This window comes from Pipistrellus kuhlii, unplaced genomic scaffold (assembly GCF_014108245.1).
Source record: "Pipistrellus kuhlii isolate mPipKuh1 unplaced genomic scaffold, mPipKuh1.p scaffold_m20_p_10, whole genome shotgun sequence".
NCBI lineage: Eukaryota > Metazoa > Chordata > Mammalia > Chiroptera > Vespertilionidae > Pipistrellus > Pipistrellus kuhlii.
In genome coordinates, this window is record NW_023425405.1 from 50,140,130 (window position 1) to 50,157,009 (window position 16,880).

General features: G+C 35.4%; 1 protein-coding gene across 11 annotated transcripts in view; it reads left to right on the forward strand.

Annotated features, from left to right (window-relative positions):
* The window catches only part of KMT2E (lysine methyltransferase 2E (inactive)), an 86,961-nt gene that overhangs the window by 57,292 nt on the left and 12,789 nt on the right, over positions 1 to 16,880 (forward strand). For 9 of the 11 annotated variants that reach the window (XM_036429664.2, XM_036429668.2, XM_045578534.1 and 6 more), the window contains 3 exons: positions 665 to 774; positions 7,007 to 7,271; positions 8,137 to 8,235. In XM_036429664.2, coding sequence (XP_036285557.1) covers positions 665 to 774; positions 7,007 to 7,271; positions 8,137 to 8,235 — 474 coding nt within the window. The remainder of the gene's footprint in view (positions 1 to 664; positions 775 to 7,006; positions 7,272 to 8,136; positions 8,236 to 16,880) is intronic. The other 2 variants (XM_045578535.1, XM_036429669.2) reach the window with 2 other exon arrangements.

Consider the following 16,880-nt stretch of genomic DNA (forward strand, 5'->3'; position numbering starts at 1 on the left):
TCTAATTTGATCAAGGTAGATGACAATGCTGAAAGCTAAAATAGATTTTATATGTGCTACAATAAAACGGTGTTTCAATGTTGAGTGTATTTCTAGTTTTGTTGTTTTACAGGGAAAAATAAAAGTTTTTAATTTTATTGTTATATAATGTTACAGTTAAGAATGTAAGTTTTGAAGCCAGACTTACTAGGTTCATGCCTTCTCTTTGACTATCTAGATTTATAATTTTGTGCTTCAGTTTTATCTGTAAAAAGGTGTTATGAGAACCAAAGTAGTTATGTAAAGTACCTAGAACAGTCTATCATAGAAAAAGTACAGTGTTAACTGTACTATTACTGCATTTCATCAAGTTAAAGATGCCATCATTTTAAAAACTCCCCAATTCAGAGATGCTCAAAGGTGAAAAAATATGCATTGTAGAATTGATAAAATACAGTATTTTCTTTTTAGTACTACATGGTGGGCTGTAGAGCTTGCATCAAACTTGCATTGATGTATCACTTTCCCAGTTGATAACCACTGATTATAGTTACAAGTCTTTATAATTAGTGCCATTATTTTCCATGTTGTATTTGTGGATTACTTTGAATAGTTTTCAAAACGGTAGGGTGAGATGCTTCTAAAGGTAAAAAATAATTATAGAAATATAAAATTATTTTAATAGGTGAGGCATGAAATTGAGGATGGAACCATACATCTTTACATTTATTCTATACAAAATATTCCAAAGGGAACTGAAATTACTATTGCCTTTGATTTTGACTATGGGAATTGGTAAGTTCAAATCTGTAAGTAAGATCTGTTGTCTCAACATATTTCCTTAATGTCCACAACTTTATTTTTATTTACAAGCATTTTGGTATCAGCTTCCATTACAGCAAAGCTGCTTAGTTCTTTTCCAGACATTCCTTAATTACTGTTGTAATGAAAATGCTAATAGTAATTATTACTCTTAATCCTGATTCAGCTATATAACAATGACCTTGTTTTGTTTTTTTTTAAATATGCAATTGTTTTATTCTGTGAAAGTTAGTAAAATATACTTTCCCCTTTTTTAACTACAACACTGACCTTGTTTACATAAGAATTTTTCCCTTATTTTTTGTTTAATTGAAATAAAATATTAGTTATATTAGTTTCAGTTGATATAGTGATTCTACATTTTTATACCTTACAACCTAATTACCCAATTCCTTTAATATCTCATCATGTAAATATCAAATGTTTCTATATTCCTTCACCTTTTTCATCTATCTTTCTACCCTTTCTCCTCTGCGAACCATTTCTTTTGGTCTATGTGAGTTTGTTTTTGCTTCGTTCCTGTTTTTTTTTAAGATACTTCATAGTGAAACCATAGAGTATTTGTCTTTCTCTCTGACTTATTTTACTTAGTGTAATATCCTTTAGATCCATCCATGCTGTAGCCAATGGCAAAATTTCATTCTTTTTTATTACGGTGTGTGAATCCAGTATGTGTGTGTATACCACATCTTTTTTATACATTCATCTCTCAGTGGACACCTACGTTGTTTTCATAACTTGGCTATTGTAATTGCTGCAGTGAACATAGGGATGCATGTAACTTTTCAAATTAGGGTTTTCATTTTCCTCTGATAAATACTCAGAAATGTGTTTATGATTGTTATGGTAGATCTGTTTTTAGTTTTTTTGAAGGATTTCCATACTGGTTTCCAAAGTTGCTGCACCAGTTTGCAGCCCCACCAACAATGCAAAAGGGTTCTTCTTTCCTACACATCTCCCCCAACACATTATTTATGTCTGTTGGCCACCTCTTTATCTTCTTTGGAAAAATGTCTTCTTGTGTCCACTGTTCATTTTTGATTGGATTATTTTCTTGTTACTGAGTTTTATGAGTTCTTTATGTATTTTGGATATAAGCCCCTTATCAGGTATGTCATTTGCAAATATCTTGTAGGTTGTCTTTATGTTTTGTTGATGGTTTCCTTCACTGAGTAGGAATTTTTAATTTGATGATGTCCCCTTTGTTTATTTTGCTTTTGTTTTACTTGTGCAAGGGACTTATCCAAAAAGATAATACTCAGTCTGTCAGATAGTTTACAACCTCTGTTTTCAGAAGTTTTGTGATTTTGGGGAGTACATTTAAATCTTAATCTATTTTGAATTTATTTTTGTTCAGATTATTATAGTTGTTTCTCTCCCCCCTCTCCCCAAATAGCTCCCCTCCACCTTGTTCCCACCCTCCTTCTGCCCTTACTCCCCCCACCCACTGTCTTCATCCATAGCTGTACGATTTTTGTCCAGTTGCTTCCTCTACCTCCTATTTCCCTTTCCCCCTGAGAATTGTAAGTCCACTCCTTTTCTATGCCCCTGATTCTACTATATTCACCAGTTTATTCTGTTTATCAGATTTTTTTATTCTCTTGATTTTTAGATTCACTTGTTGATATGTATTAGTTCATAATTTTTATCTTTACCTTTTTCTTCTTCTTCCTCTTCTTAAAGAATACCTTTCAGCATTTCATATAATACTGGTTTGTGGTGGTGAACTCCTTTAGTTTTTTCTTACCTATGAAGCTCTTTATATGCCCTTCAATCCTGAATGATAGCTTTGCTGGGTAGAGTAATATTGGTTGTAGGTTCTTGGTATTCATCACTTTGAATATTTCTTGCCATTCCCATCTGACCTGCATAGTTTCTGTTGAGAAATCCACTGATGGTATGGGTGCTCCCTTGTAGGTAACTGTTTTTCTCTTTGTTTTTTGTTCTTGGCATTTTTTTTTTTTTTTTAAAGCAGGCTCCTGTGTGTACAGGTTCTGGTTCACAGAGCTCAGGATTAGCATACTTTTTTATTTTATTTTAATATATTTTATTGATTTTTCACAGAGAGGGAGAGCTAGAAACATCTATGAGAGAGATACATCGACCAGCTGCCTCCTGCACCCCCCCCCCAACCGGGGATGTGCCCGCAACCAATGTACATGCCCTTGACCGGAATCGAACCCGGATCCCTTCAGTCCCCAGACGAACCCTCTATCCACTAAGCCAAACCGGTTTCGGCTGTTCTTGACATTTTAATTATGATGTGTCTTGGTATCGTCCTCTTTGGATACCTTTTGTTTGGGGTTCGGTGTGCTTCCTGGACTTGTAAGTCTATTTCTTTCCCAGGTGGGGTAAGTTTTTGGTCATTATTTCTTCAAATAGGTTTTCAATATCTTGCTCTCTCTCTTCTTCTGGCACCCCCATAATTCTGATGTTTGTATGCTTAAAGTTGTCCCAGAGACTCATTACAATACCTTCATATTTTTGGATTCTTCTTTTTGCTTTTCCAGTTGGGTGCTTTTTGCTTCTTTGTATTTCAAATCTTTGTCTTGATTCTTGTGATCCTCTAGTCAGCTTTGGGTTTCTTTATAATACTTTTTATTTTAGTCAGTGCATGCTTAATTTCTAGTTGGTCCTTTTTCATATCCTCCAGGGTCTCACTAAATTTATCTGGCCTTTTCTAGAAAAGTCTTGAAAAACCTTATAACCGTGGTTTTGAACTCTATATCTAGTCATTTGCTTTCCTCCATTTCTTTCGTTTGTGACCTGTTTCTTTGTCTCTGCATTTTGGCTGCTTCCGTGTTGATAGAGGGCTTTGTGTGCCAGGTGTCCTGTATAGCCCAGTAGCTCAGCCTCCCGTTACATGAGGTGGATACTCTTGGTGCACCCCTTTGTGGTCTTGTTGTAGTTAAGCCTTGATTGTTGTTATCACTGGGAGGATTTGGCCTCCAGGCCAATTGGCTGTGAGGATCAGCTGTCTATGCTGGGAGAATTTCTATGCTGGAGACACCCTTATGAGATAAAACTTGCAAAAGCCTCTGTGCTCAACTTGGCAGGGGTGGAGTCTCAGGGCAGAGCAGACAGCAATGGCTTCCCGTCAGCCCTGTCCTAAGAGTCCCCTGGGTCTGTGACCCATAATAGCTGCAAGCACCTTTAAGAGAAAACTGCCCTTGAGTTTTGCCCATTGCCAGACAGTCCAGTTTCTCCCCATATGAGTCTGGGTCCCCAGTGTCACCCAGAACTGGAGTTCAGAGTTATCGGGAGCTTTTGTCTCCCTCCTAATTGAGAAAGCAAGCCGTGTACTCAGTTGCCAGCTTTCTATGTGTGCACCTCTTGTGCGCCTCTCCACATCTTCTGCAGCTCCTGTGAGTCTCAGTGTGCTTTTCTCTTTCCTTCTAGTTATAGAGTTTCCACTCAGCCAGCCTTCCTGTGATTCTGGATGATGATAGTTTTTCCTTTTAGTTGTAGTTTTGAAATTGTTGTGCGAGGCAGTTTAGGTGTTTACTTATGTTGCCATCTTGGTTTCTCTTGAGTTTGTAAGAGATAAGAGAGTGGTCGTTTCATCTTTTGCATATATCTGTCCAGTTTTCCCAACACCACTTATTGAAGAGACTTTCACTTCTCCATTTTATATTCTTTCATCCTTTGTCTCTAAATAGGCTCTAGTATTTTGTATATTTTTAAATAATATGTAAATTAGAATCTGTATTTTTGCATTCCATCTTTTCTGTCATTACTTTTTGAGATTCAATTCTGTTATGTGTAGTTCTAGTTCATTTATTTTCACTGTTGATGGTATTCGTTCTACTATTGGTAGAGTTTAAAAAAATGCTCTTATAACTTTGAGTATGTCTTCATGTGTACATGTTCTCTCCATGGTAGGGACCTAAGGGTAGAATTGCTGTGTTGTAGAATGTGTACAGCCTCAGTTTATATTAAACATAGATGAATAACCAGTTTGTATTCCATTTTACTTCCTTGCTCCACTTTACTTGTCTTTCTCTCTGACTTATTTTACTTAGTGTAATATCCTTTAGGTCCATCCATGCTGTTGCCAATGGAAAATTTTCATTCTTTTATTACTCTGTGGTAATCCAGTGTGTGTGTACCACATCTTTTTATTATTTATTTATTTATTAAAATATATTTTATTGATTTTTTTACAGAGAGGAAGGGAGAGGGATACAGAGATAGAAACATCGATGAGAGAGGAACATCGACCAGCTGCCTCCTGCACACCCCCTACTGGGGATGTGCCCGTAACCAATGTACATGTCCTTGACCAGAATCGAACCTGGGACCTTTCAGTCTGCAGACCAACGCTCTATCCACTGAGCCAAACCGGTTTTGGCTGTACCACATCTTTTTAAAAAGGGATGCTAGTCCATGTGAAATGGCCTCCTTCTATATTTTAACTAGAGGCCTGATGGATGAAATTCATGAAAGAGTAAGGCCTTCCTTCCCCTGGCTGCCAGCACTGGCTTCCCTCTGGCACCCAGGATCCAGGCACCTGGGATTCAGGGTTCCCTTGCAGCCCTGGCTTCGTCCGGATTAGCATATTATGCTTTTACTGTTATAGATTACATTCTTCTTAATTATTTTATGGACCCAAGGGTCTTTTAATATGTTTGTGATTTTGGCTTTCTTATGAATCGCCTAGTCATTTGTTCTTTTTTCCTGCTGGGTAGTCTTATGACTTTTTTTGAAGGGAGAAGGTTGTTATAAGTATTTCAGTTCATTTCCTCCTATTCTGTATTTTACTTTTTATAAATTTATGTGGTACCCTATTGAGATGCAGAAGTTTTTAATAGTGTTTAAGTCATTTTGGTTTTTGGCAATGAAAACCCTCTTTAGTATGCATTTCTATTTGATTGTTGAGTCAGATTTATCATGATACTTTACATGTTTCCTTTATGGCTCTTTACTCATTACTTTAAGAAACACTATCTCACACTGGTTAAGAATGTTAAGTTTTTTATAATCTCACTGGTTTTATTAGCTGTATATCCTTGGACCAGTTTCTTAATCTTTTAGTGCCTCAGTATTTCATGTATACCATGAGAATAGTAATACTCTCCTAACAAATTTTTTGAAGATTCAATGAGTTAGTATGTGTTTAAAGCAGTTCATTGCACAAAATAATTAAATTCCCTATAATAATGATGGGAATTCTGTTACCCTAAAATCAAAGAAGACATTTAGAAAGAGTTTCAATTAAACCTGATTTGTGGAGGTAGGAAGTAGACCATTAATATTTGAATTCTACCCAATTCAGAGAACTAGGCAGTTTGACCTGTGCCTTTATCCTGGTGTTAAAAGTGAATGAGTAGGAATGTTAGAAACTTAGCATATTTTTATTTTGAACAAAATTTGAATCTACTTAAAATACTCAACATGGTAAGCTTCTATTACAATTTAACCTACGTTTGGGTATTTATCCTAGAAATTTATCCTAGAAATGAATTGGTAATAGAGATAAAAAGATCAGAGCATTAAGAAATATTGAGATGAAAAATGTGGACTTTGGACTCTTATAGACCTGAATCTGGATCCCTACCACTTATTAATTGTGTGACTTTGGACAAGATATTATTTCTCTCTCAAGTTTAACTCCTCTATAAAATGAAAGTAATTATCACTACTGTGAAGATGAAATACAGTAGTTATTTTTCAAGCTTCCATTTGAAAGAGGGAACACATAAGGGCAAAAGGAAGCACTACTTGAAGTTTTTCCAATGTAGTTTTTTAAAGAAACCTGGTTATTGAAACAATTTTGTAAAATATAAGAGAAACTAGTTAAGGTTTGATATTTATTATACCTAGCATTTTTTTATTTTATTTTTTTTACTTAGGTCAAATTTAGGGTGTTATAACACTTTGCAACCTCTGAAATCAATAGGTTTATCTTAATGTGAGCCATAGTATCCTTATACTTAAAAAAAATTTTATTGAAATTTTTTCCCCCAGCAAACCATTTCTATTTATCCTTGTGATTGAAGCCTAGAAATCAATTTTTATTACATTGTTTTTATAAGAAAAAATTTCTTTGTGATCGTTACTAGGAATGCAAATTAGTGAAAAGTAAGGATTACTTATAATTAGTAATAACATACAATTTTATGGAGTTGCAGCTTAAAATGAATTATAAAATTTCACAGATTTTTTAAAATGTCTTGAATAACTATTTAACTGGTTATTTTTCCAGTAAGTACAAGGTGGATTGCGCATGCCTCAAAGAAAATCCAGAGTGCCCTGTTCTAAAACGTAGTTTTGAGTCCACGGAAAACATCAACAGTGGTTATGAGACAAGAAGGAAAAAAGGAAAAAAAGAAAAGGATATTTCAAAAGAAAAAGATACACAAAATCAGAATATTACTTTGGATTGTGAAGGAACAACAAATAAAATGAAGAGCCCAGAAACTAAACAGAGAAAGCTTTCTCCACTGAGACTGTCAGTATCAAATAATCAGGTACTGAACTTTGGTGTGTTGCTTCTTAATGAAATATTTTAGCCTCTTTTGTTTTATGTAAAATGGTGTAAAATTTCTAAGTCCATTTTGTTATTTAATGAAGTTCTTATACACACAAAATATAGGTTCTGCTAGAATTTGTACCATATTTGTTAAACTACAAAGAAACTACTCACCCAGCAAATCTTTGCAGAATTGAATGTAAGATTTTTTTAAGGCTGGGTAATTTTAACAATTATTCCATTTTGCACTGTCCTTGTATTCATAGTAAGTATTCTTATTCAAAGTCTTAAACTGTAAAATTTCCTTTAATATTTAGGACATAAATCAATTATATGTGGGTGGCAGAAAATATTTTTGAGGGGAAATTCTTAAAAATACAAGATAACTTTGGGGAAAGGGTCTGGCCTATATTTCTGACCTTCCATGACTTTATTGTATGTCCTCTAAACAAATGGGAATTACGAAGGACCATTTAATCATAAAAATTAACATTTCAGTCATTTCCAATACTCTATCTCCTAGAAATAATTTTTCATAAGTTTCAAATTAAAAATATTTTGAGCACTTGGTATTTGTAGGCACTGGGTTTTATGAAATTATGTGTATGTTTTGGGAACATAAGGCTATCCTACCATATTAACCTTATAGCTCTATGGATAAGAACACTATTCACTAGATCTTTAGCAAAATTGATTTTGGAAAGTTTCTTGAATTAGGAAACCAGTTTTAAACTTTTGAAATGGACTAAGGTAGGCTTGTAATGTTTATGTTGAATTAATTGTTGAAAACATTTAAAATAGTTCAGTGCCCTTATTACATGTGGAGTAGTAATTTTCATAAAGCAGTTCTTTCCATCTTTCAGGAACCAGATTTTATTGATGATATAGAAGAAAAAACTCCCATTAGCAATGAAGTAGAAATGGAATCAGAGGAACAGATTGCAGAAAGGAAAAGGAAGATGGTAAGTTGGAAAGCTAGGAGCTGCTTCTTGCTGTCACTTGGGCTTAGTGATAGCTGATCTTCTCATAGTGATTGTTGCTGCCTTTAGGAGGGTTTTACCTTGTTGTTTGTTTGAAGTTAGCAAACACCATGTGCCACTGAGCATTTGTTTAACTGTCATTACCATTCAGGTTACTTCCACTAATCTTTTGTATTTTTACTGTATGTTCATTAGACATTTTAGAATGTATGACATTTAAGAAATTATTTTTTAAGCATTTTTGAAGCTGAGGACTATTAAAATTTTAATGCCAGAATTACTGTTGCAAAATGTCTTTTCATTAGTTACTAAATGTATCCTTTCTCTTCATAATTTAATGTAAAACAAAAATGGAATTTTAAAGCTTATAATAGCATCAAATAAATGGCTTATGAAAACAAAAACCACTACTGTTTGATAGCTACTATTTCTGTATCTCGTACAACTTTCAATAATGTTTAATATTTTTTAAGTATTTTATTTTATTTTGCATTATTTTTTAAAATATATTTTATTGATTTTTTACAGAGAGGAAGAGAGAGGGATAGAGAGTTAGAAACATCTATGAGAATCATCCATCAGCTGCCTCTTGCACAATCCCTACTGGGGATGTGCCTGCAACCAAGGTACATGCCCCTGACAGGAATTGAACCCGGGACCTTTCAGTTTGCAGGCAGACACCCTGTCCACTGAGCCAAACCGGTTTCGGCAATATGTTTAATATTTATATTCCTTATACTTGAAAATTCTATATAATAAAAGGCTAATATGCAAATAGACTAAAAGGCAGAACAACTGGTCGCTATGACACGCACTAATCACTAGGGGGCAGATGCTCAACACAAGAGCTGCCCCCTGGTGGTCAGTGCACTCCCACAGGGGGAGCACCACTCAGCCAGAAGCTAGCTCGGGGCTGGCAAGCAACAGCTGAGGGGTCTACCCCCTCTCCCCAGTGCATGAATGTCGAGCACTGGGCCTCTAGTATCTATATAAAATCTAGGACAAGATTTATTTTTACTATCCATGCTAATTTAGCAATTGATACAATATTTAGGCCACAAAGTATTATTATAGTTTGCCCTAGGATTTAAAAATGACTTTACACAACAAAAGATCTTTGTGGGTTTTCTGTAGTCCCTTTTATTTCATATGCTCCCTTATTTTCTGTTTTACTGATTTACACGGTATATTCCATGGAAACTCAGATCTTTGGAATTAGGTCATTGTAGGCCTACTCAGTGTAAGTCTGTTTATGTTTCATTGCCTTGATCATTTCTCTAGCATTGATGTATTATTGTTCTTCAAAATTGTGAAAGCAATGCAGAGCTCTTTCATAGCCTCAGAATTTCAGAGAGAGACAGGAGAAAAGAAAAATATAGGAGAAAATATTGGAGGTTTATTTATTTAAGTTCTTCCTTTACCTAAAAGAATCAATATTGAACCTTTTGCAAGGTTTTACCTGTATCTACCTAGATTACCCTTTCTTGACTAGATTTTCATATTGGACTGTTCATTCCACAATTGCCACAGCTTTGTATTTGCAGTAATTCTGTGGAAACTTTCAGAATGCCAATTTAGGTATTACTGGTATCTGTATGAGGCATGTGACTAGCAAGAGGACCTTTATTACAACTGCTTTAAAAAAAAAAAGAAATTAAAAAGAAAACCTGGACGTTTGTTCTGTGCCCAAATAATAATTTTATTCAGATTGCATTCTAAGTTTATATGACTATGGGCTACTTTAAAAATTTCTCCTTCTACCAAAGCTGAGAGAGGTAATGATACTTAGAACATCCTCATTTTCTGACCTAGAAGAAAATAGAGATATCTTTTTTGCTGATGTTGAACATGGTAGAACTTTGGATAAACAAACAAAAAGGTTTACTTGGGAATCCATTTTTTAGTATTTATTTTGCCTATTAGCATGCTATATTAATATATAAGAATACTTCATTTTTATATCAATTTTAGCATATTCATTTTAACATTCCAGTTGTGCAACTGGGTTATTTTTTTTATAGGAATAACATGTGGAAAACTTGAAAAAGTTTAAATGTTTAGAATTTGGTATTTTAAAGGGATATGAAATATTTTAAAATCCCCAAAGTTAACTGCAGTGTTACTATTTCTAATTGGTATGGTTATTTCCCACTGCCAGAATATTAGTATTTGTGAGGACAAAACAGTTGGTTTTGAAAAGTTTAAATACTAATTACTAGCATTTATTTTTCTACTGCTTACCTTTATATTGGTTATGTTAACATCAATAGTTGGAAAGATATCAATAGCTGGAAAGATAAAGTAAACTCCTGAGGAACTTATGTCAAACTGATATAGATTTTCTTCTGTGACAGGTCAGACTTTATTCATATGAATACAATAGGAAATACTAGTTTTCATGTGTGTTCATGAGTTTGGTATATAAAAAGGAGTCAATCATATTCTCCTCCCAAATAAATGCAGGTAGTTCCCAAATTCAAATATGCTAAAGCCCATCTTTTTGAAGTATAGCTTGAGCCATGTGAAATTGTTGATGTGACCATTTTTTACCTACACAGATGGCAGTTTTATGTGTAACCTAATATTTAGCATTTTGCCCAGTCTCCAAAAATTGCACCAGGGGATTTATGTATTTTCATTGCTGGCTTGATCTTTTTGGTGAGAATGAAAGAGAGTGTAAAACAATGTCTCTGCTTTAATAGGCATTTATAAAACAATTGTAAGGCAGTAAGAAGTGTGGTAAAGGAGCTAGAAATGGAGCTTCCAGGGGGAAGGAGGGGATCAGACACCATTTCATGAACTAGGTTAGTATTCACGATGGACCTTATGAGTAGGGTAAAAAATGCAGATTAGCCTATAACTAAATTGTACGGAATTGAATGGATGGTTATTTCTCCAGGGGAAAAGAGCCTGGATATAGTGATAAATGGTAAATCCTATTAAGGTACTGGAGGCCCGGTGCATGACATTTGTGGGGGGAAGTGGGCCTTGCTCTTGCAGTCCGGGACCCCTTGGGGGATGTCCAACTGCCAGCTTAGGACATCCCCCAAGGGATCCTTAGCACTGCCACAGAAGCTCAAGAGGTTCCCTCCACCACCACTGTGATCACCAGCTGTGAGCCCAGCTTCTAGCTGAGCGGTGCACACTGTGGGACAGGCTGATCATCTGGGGGAAGCTCCTGCCTTGAGCATCTGCTCCCTGGTGGTTAGTGTGCATCATAGTGACCAGTCTGTCTGCTGTTTGGTCTATTTGCATATTAGCCTTTTATTATATAGGATGATTATAGGCTGATTATTTGGGAGAGAAGGGAGATAAGGTTGGTTGATGTGATGATGTCAAGAAAGTTTATTGGAATCTTACGTGACCTTAGTACAAAGCTGTTCTTCCTAACATTTTCTCTTTTCCTTTATTATATTTTTGTCTCTTCCCACCCCCCCCCCTCAAAAAAAAAAAAAAAAAAGTTACCTGCTTACAAAATCAAATTTGTGTCTAAATGGTATGGAACTGAATAGATGTATTAGACATTTCCTTTTTAGCTCATGAGAAGTACTTCTTAGGCAGTGGGTTGAGATCGATTTGGGAGATTCCTACAGTCAGCCCAGTGAAGTTATGGCAATTGAAACACAGTAGACTGTTTATACTCACCTGAGTCCAAACCAGGGCAATATTGAGTAGACTCCTCCAGGTACACGACAGTTGCTGTGAGATGAGGTTAGTGGCTATAACAGAGTGCCAGAAGGGAATTAGATATTGGGAATGTCACCTTATTTTGTTGGAATTAACAAGTGATCAATTAAAATAAGACCATTGAAAGATTTAAATTAAAAAGGAGACATGTCCCCCTCCCTATTTAAAATTCATGAAAATAACCTTTATAGTATTTTTAATATATTAAATTTCTCTAATATGATCTTTAATTAAAATCTTTAGTATATTAAAAATTCAAAGTAACTTCTCATAATCTTATGGAAAAACTATCTTGGAAGTATATATCTTGGAAGTATATAGTCTTGTTAATATTTGATGGCCTATTATAGTCAGATTTAACTGGAGTCCCTGGAAGAAGGTTCAGGGGGAAACAAAAGGGATATGAAAGGATAGTCACCTACGTATGAGTCTTGAATTGTCAAGCAGCTAGGATAACCTAGAATTATATATCATTAGGATATAAAGTATAGAAGAGCAAGAATATCTAGTTTTTTCATTGTCATAGACCCCAACTCCTGAGGTGGGAAGGGGAAGGCCTGACTTTGAGCCTAGTAACTGTTTTATGGCAAGCATTTGAGGAAAGATGAATAGGTTCATGAATATGAAATAAATAAGGCTTCCTTATAGCTCATGTTGTGCCCTGAAGACTTTGCCAGGATACAGGATCCTTCCCACAGAACTCATTTTAAGATGTTTTGTGAAGGCATGGCCAGCGTGGTTCAGTGGTTGAATGTCAACCTATAAACCACGGAGTCAGGGTTTGATTCCTGGTCAGGGCACATACCTGTGTTGCAGGCTTGATCCCCCAGTGGGGGGCATGCAGGAGGCAGCCAATCAGTGATTTTCTCTCATCATTGATGTTCATATCTATCTATCTCTCATCCTCTCTGTAATCAATAAAAATACAATTTTAAAAAGATGTTTTGTGAAAAAAAGAGCTCTGTGGCCACTTGAGTTTAGTAAACCATATACCATGTCCCAAACTTTGAGATTCCCAGTGTACATGGTGTCTTTTAAAAACTCAAAAAATTGTTAGCTGTGGCCACAAGGCCCAATTGGAGCATTGTCCCATACACCCAAAAAGGTTTTGGGTTCAAACCCTGGTTTGGGTACATACCAAGATGTGGGTTCCATCTCCTGTTGAGGCATGTACAGGAGGCAACCAATCAATGTTTCTCATACTTATGTTTCTTTCTCTGCTTTCCTGTCTTGAAAATCAATAAAAACATATCCTCAGGTGAGGATTTGAAAACAAAACTGTTATCATTTCCTAAACTTGTACACCCTTGCAACTTTTTTGTGGTGACATCTTTAACATCCCAAATTTTTATTCCATGTAATACAAAGAAAACACTATACAGATTCCATGCTGTTACTAATACCTCCAGAAAGTGACTTAAGAAGATCAGAAGATGCAAAAGAAAATTAAATAGTAAAATTAGAGAGTATCCAGCAAAATTATCACTTTTCTCTCCTATAGCATGATTAAATTGATATTGATTGCTAATTTTAATTTTCTAAAGTCCTTTTTCTCTCTCATAGTTTAGGTATTATGTTTCTAAAGAAGAGTGAGTAATGATATTGTAGTATTGAAGAGTAAAAGAAAACCTGTTCATTTTTACAGGTTCAAACAAAATGAAGACATTTAGCTTTAGCTGTTCTGTAATAAAGATTTCTAAAAGCTTGTTTAAATACTATATGCCTTCAAATAACAGTGACACATGCTTTGTATACACAATTCTAAGTCACTTTAAAAAAGGCAAAGGTCCTGCCGAAACCGGTTTGGCTCAGTGGTAGAGCGTCGGTCTGTGGACTGAAGGGTCCCAGGTTCAATTCCTGTCAGGGGCATGTATGTTGGCTGCGGGCACATCCCCGGTGGGGGATGTGCAGGTGGGGGATGTGCAGGAGGCGGCTGGTCGATGTTTCTCTCTCATTGACGTTTCTGGCTCTCTATCTCTCTCCCTTCCTCTCTGTGAAAAATCAATAAAATATATTAAAAAAAAAAAAAAAAAGGCAAAGGTCCTTTTGGAGGATAGGTTGTAGGAAATGTGAAAATCAAGTAGAAAACAGTGCATTAGGATAAATTAAATTGTGTGGTAGAGAAGAAATGTTGATTCCACCGCAAGCCATACTTGCTATTTTGGAATGATTTTGTTGGTAACCAATCTTATCTATTTTTTAAAAGTAATAAATTTTAATTTCTAATTCCTATTCAAAAGAATAAGTTACTTGAGTAGGGAATTTCCGCCCCCCCCCCACCTCCCCTCCCCCAAAAATATATTTTTATTGATTTCAGAGAGGAAGGGAGAGGGAGAGACATAGAAACATAAATGATGGCAGATAATCATTGATCGGCCACCTCCTACACATCCCTTACTGGGAATCAAGCCCACGACCTGTCATGTGCCTTGACCAGAATCGAATCCAGGACACTTTAATCCACAGGCCAATGCTCTATTCACTGAGCCAAACCAGCTAGAGCAGTAAGGAATATTTTAATTTCTCTAAGTCAAAGCTGTAGAGTGGCAGATTGGCCCAAAGGCAAGATTTTCTTTGTTTTGTTTTTAAGAAAAGCCTCTTCCTACCTGATAGCAAGATAAAAAATTAAATCACAAGTCCCCAGATTAGCAAATTTCCCTCAAAAGCTACTATGATGGGGCACCTATAGTTTATAAGCTTATATTTATTCAATTTAAATGACCCAATATCTCTAATTAGGATAAATAACAGTTTATTCAGTGAAGTATATTTTTTTAGTTGCAATATTACATAAAATTTTAATTCATGTTTATTATGTAGCTTTGAACTATATGGACATTAGGTTTCCCACATTTTTTAATAGGAGGTTAGATAAGATCTCCATAGTCTCTTCCAAATATAAAATTACATGGTATCAGTGTATTTTTACATTGAAGCATAAAATAAAATTCTCAAAATTTTCGAGTGATAAAATTCTATGGAGACATTAAGCAGAATTTATTTTGCTTATGGGAAATTACATACTCTTTGCTTTCATATACCTAGAACCTATATAAAAGCCTGTGACCATTACAACCCAATGACCTGACCACTGGCCTGTAGTGATGACACGCACCGACCACCAGGGCAGATGCTCAATGCAGGAGTGACCCCTGGTGGTCAGTGAGTTCCCACAGCCAACCTCCAGTGGACCCCAATCTGCTCTGATAGTCAGCTGGCGAGGAACCCCACCCATGCACAAATTCATGCACCAGGCTTATACAGGTGTCGCCAACCTTGTGGGCCTCACAGACCAACAGTGGTCCACGGACACTAGTTGGCGACGGCTGCTCTAGTATGTCATAAAAGCTATCTAGGTAGATCTCATCAGAGATCCCTCATAGTTTAGCCTAGCACCCAACACTTCAGCATTAAAGTGTGCCAAGAAATAATGTAATATTCCTAAAAGGCAACCCTATCTGATTCTAATTATATATCAGTATCAATTGTCTAGTCCACAGATTGTTATGACTTTGAGGTTTGGAGAGACATAGGCCTGGAATGAGTCATGGTTATAGAATATACATGCCTTATGTGACAAGTATGATCTAAACTACTTCAAGCACAGATGTTAAAGTCTATGGACAGTCTGTTGGGTTTCATTAGGACTCAGAATTTCTCTAATCCCCTAAACAGCTGTTATTGCTTCAAGCTATACACAAAATTGTTATTTTTCACATGGCTAGTAAATTTTCATTCTTTAAATAGATACTGCATAGCTGGTTAATGTATCCAAGGATGCATTAGATGTAGTGGTGAATATAAAAGCTGAATAACATGAACTTAATTTAAAATGAAAGTATATCTGCATTCATTTTTTCTCATGTAGAATGTCAGATACTGTACATTTCCAACATTTGTGTTTTAAGATGAAGCTGAGTTAAAGCTATTAAGATATTCAATAGTTGTAGTAAATGTGGGAGCAGTTATGTTTTATGTAGAATATACCAGTGGTTGTTAATTGTAAAGAGTGAATCAGGAACTAGAAAACTTGAATAATAATTTATCGATAGTACTGCTTTTCAGCAAGTCACTTAATATACCTGTGCTTGGATTTCTGTCTTTTTCTTTTTAATGTTTTCATTGATTTTTTTAGAGAAAGAGGAAGGAAGAGGGATAGACAGAAACTATGATGAGCGAGAAATATCAATCGGCTGCCCTCCTACAGCCCCTTTTTGGGGATCAAGCCTGAAACCTGGGCATGTGCCCTGACCTGCAATCAAACTAGGGATCTCTTGATTCATGGGTCGATGTTCAATCACTGGCCACACCAGCTGGGCTGGGCTTAGATTTCTTAAGCAGTAAAGGACTAGATTATTTCTTAAGATACTGCACAGCTCAAAAAGATTACTAATCATCTCTAAATAAAGGATTTTGCTTTGACTATCAAGTAGTTGTATTATTTATAAGGGAGTTGTTTTTAATTACATGAATTTAGTCTTTACATGAAATAATTTTCTCTCTCTCACACTTACCATATCCTAAATAATGAATATTGGATTGTGTCAAAGAAAACTTCTTTAGGCATAAATTCATATTCATTTTAGAAAATCCTCTATAATCATGATATAGAATGTATCTTCATTGGTGCCTGTCTTATAGGTAATTATTTTGAACATAAAACAATCCTTGTTAAGGCAAGTTTAAATTTTTCTTCTCAAAGAACGTACTTTACCCACATTTTTTAAAATTTAAATAAACACAATAATTAACAATTACTCTTTCTTTCTCCACCCATCCCCATTGAACAGGTGAAGCAATTACAAAAATTATATTTTTCTGTTGCTCCAGATTTCTAAATTTGGGGTTTTAGAAAAGCCTTGAAATATGGAGACCAAGGGTTTTATAGAGAGACGTAAGATAAAAGTGATTTAAGCCGGGACCGGTTTGGCTCAATGGAT